We start from the raw sequence: 3,285 nt of genomic DNA on the forward strand, positions 1-3,285 counted from the left end.
GCTCTGACTTGACTCATTCAGACGGGGATCGGTTAACCCCCATCCTAAAGATTTTAATGACAGCCTGGACAGGCAAACTTGGATCACCTGAATATTGTCGGGATTTATTGCACGTCTCTTAATGTGCGCGTCAACGTGAAAGACTTGCTCAACACCACAAAACCCGCGTTACGCACGAGTCAAAGCCATCACCGTTATGCGTGAATTAAACCCTCATCTGTGCAGGATGAAGGTAACCTTTGGCTCTCTGGTGATCACAGCCGGCATCTGCGGCGTTCTGAGCTTCGCTTTTTTGGCGACTTCCCTCGGAACCGAATACTGGTACATCATAGAGATGAATCCTGTGAATACCAGCGACTTTGAGAACATGAGCTCCCACTCGGGACTGTGGAGCATCAACGAAGGTGAGCGACTTTCCCATAACTTTCTCTCATAATGATTGAGGTTACGGGGCTGTTTTCAATAACCTAATTAGTAATTGAATGAAATTGAAGATATGTATGTGTCCGCATATGGACCAAAGTATGGTGGTGGACTGGTAGGTAGAGGGTGCCAGTTCACCTCTGGGGCACTGACAAGGTGCTCTTGAGCAAGGCACCAAACCCCCCAACTGCTTGGGGCATCTTTCCATGTGCAGACCCCCCACTCTGACATCTCTCCATTAGTGCATGTGTACTGAGCATGTCTGTGTAATAGTGTAAATTGCAATTTCCCCTTGTGGGATTAATAAAGTATACATTATTATTTTTATTTTTGATTGTGACATCCAGGTGGGAAGATGACCACAGACTCGATTGACTCCTTCACAACTGACTCCTCCAGGTACTCTGAGACTGAGCTGCTCATGCTGAGTGAGTAGCCCCTCCATCTTTGTTAAAACCCTGTGCTCAGCATAACATACTCTGTAATGTATCATTGTCAAGACAGCAATAACTCCACAGATGCTCCATAATCTGTGTGTGTGTGTAGGCATGCACAGTGCAATAGTGGTAGTGCTTCCCTTCAGCCTGGTCCTGTTGCTGTTTGGTGGCATCTGTGGATTGGTCAGCTCCCTGGCACGGAGCCCCTTCCTCCTCACCGGCACAGCCTCCTTCTTCTTCATCTGCAGTAAGTTAAGGTTCAGTTCCTTCACCTAGGTCTCCTCTCTGCGCGTCTTATCTTCAACTGCAGTGGGACACTAAGCAGCTATCCAAGACGGATCCATTAAAGCAGAAAAACACATTATCCAGCAGCACTCATGCACCACGAAGAATCGGTGCTACAATAATTACTACTCATGTATTACTATTGGCAATACTTCAAAGAGCTTCAAAAGAGAGAGTAGGGAGTTTCCAGCTATGCACTGTGGACAATGCGCTCTCACAACTACTGGGCCCGTGGGTTCTATCATGCAGAAGACGATGCTGCATTTATCACATTTAAGATTTAATCGTGGTTGAAACATTGAAGTTACACGTTCTTGCCACTAAGTTTTATGTAAGATGGTGTTAATAGTAAGTGCAAGAGACAGAGGTACACATCAACGCAATTCTGCTTTGGATCATTTACCACAGTGTTAAAAAAAAAAAAGCCGGAGCCATTAGGAGGTGGTATAAAGGAGTCAATAGTCAGTATAGGCATTGTTGAAGATCATTTCACTCAAATGGCTGTGTGCGGTGAGGAACAGGATAGTTCTCACACGTTTTCCCACATTGTAAACACCGCATTTTCCTTTCATACATTTAGTGTTGCAGTGGTACCTATAGAATGTATGGTATAGAAATGTACTCCTATTGCTTTAAAGGTCCCATGACATGGTGCTCTTTGGATCCTTAGTGGTCGCCTAATACCATATCTGAAGTCTCTTTCCCAAAATTCAGCCTTGGTGCAGAATCACAGCCATTAGAGCCAGTCCCACAATGAGCTTTCCTCAGTATGTGCCATTTCTGTGTCTGTAGCCTTGGGGGGGGGGGGCAAGGTGGAGGCTGAGGGCGTGGCCTTGACCAACTGCAACTTTGCTTGTTTGAAAGCCATGATGTCTTTCTCATGGGTGGGCCAAATTCTCTGTGTGCGCACAGCAGAGAAAGAGGAGGTAACCTTGCCCCTTATGACCTCATAAGGAGTAAGATTCCAGATCGGCCTATCTGAGCTTTCATTTCTTCAAAGGCAGAGCAAGATACCCAGGGCTCGGTTTACACCTATAGCCATTTCTACCCACCGAGGGACCATAGGCAGGCTGGGGGAACGCATATTAATGTTAAAAAAGTGAAATTTTCATGCCATGGGACCTTTTTAAAAAAAAATTAAAAAAAATAAAAAAAATTGAAAGACATTGGAAACAAAAAGTTTATTTTTTTATTTGTTGTTCTGTTCAAAACCCAGAAGCAGAATGATCAAAAAGCAAAGAACAGATACTTTCTATTGGTTTAGACTAATTAATGATCACAATCAATGTGGCGGCCATTTACAGTTGCATAGCATTTAATGATGAAATCACAGAAGAAAGTGGGAGACACTAGAAAGCTTTGGAGGGTTTGGTGGAATATATATATATCTATATATATATATATATATATATATAGATATATATAGATATATATATATATATATAGTTGGGGTGTGGCAGCAAAGCAAGGCCATGTATTTAATTTGTGCAGACGGGAGCATTTCATGTGCTGAAATTGGCCTCGTTTATATTGACCTCATGTGGCCACAGGCACTGGCTTTTAATGTCTCTAATGTCCTATTTATTACATATCGTTTGTGTTGGAAAGTTGAGGATAGCACTTGTTAAGACCTCCTGAAACCTGCACATTAACTCAGTGGTTCATGTAGGATATAGAATGTATGCACTGCAAGAGATTTACTTCATGTCTTTTAGAAGTTGTTTATAAAACAAAAAGGGTAGCTGGCGATGTGTTTAAAATCATTATCACTATGTTTTTTGCTAGTGGTGCATACGGCAAAATTACAAATAAAATCCAACAAGTCCACCCCCATACGACTACGAATGTTTGTTCCGACACGCTAATATGACCCACAACATTTCCTAAATTAGCACCCCCACCCAAAAATAGGTCGCAAACTACTTGTAGAAACTAGGGAGGACAATCTTATTTAATGATTCAAAAAATGATATTCAATGGAGTAAACTGTTTAACCGTGTGTCAGTCAACAAATATTTATGTAAATTTTCAAATCTCTGTTTGGAATCACTTCTATTTTTGCAATAGATGTTTTTAGGTTGTTTTTCACGACTATTTACATTGTAGATTATCACTGAAGGCATCAAAACTATGAATGAAC

General features: G+C 41.9%; 1 protein-coding gene across 1 annotated transcript in view; it reads left to right on the top strand.

Moving 5' to 3' along the window:
- The first annotated feature begins 73 nt into the window (after positions 1-73).
- tmem235b (transmembrane protein 235b) overlaps positions 74-3,285 on the top strand; it is an 8,770-nt gene continuing 5,558 nt past the window's right edge. Inside the window, exons 1-3 of the mRNA XM_032501661.1 lie at positions 74-404; positions 771-851; positions 970-1,107. Coding sequence (XP_032357552.1) covers positions 197-404; positions 771-851; positions 970-1,107 — 427 coding nt within the window. The 5' untranslated portion in view covers positions 74-196. The remainder of the gene's footprint in view (positions 405-770; positions 852-969; positions 1,108-3,285) is intronic.

The sequence above is a fragment of the Etheostoma spectabile genome, chromosome 21 (genome assembly GCF_008692095.1).
Source record: "Etheostoma spectabile isolate EspeVRDwgs_2016 chromosome 21, UIUC_Espe_1.0, whole genome shotgun sequence".
NCBI classification, from domain to species: domain Eukaryota; kingdom Metazoa; phylum Chordata; class Actinopteri; order Perciformes; family Percidae; genus Etheostoma; species Etheostoma spectabile.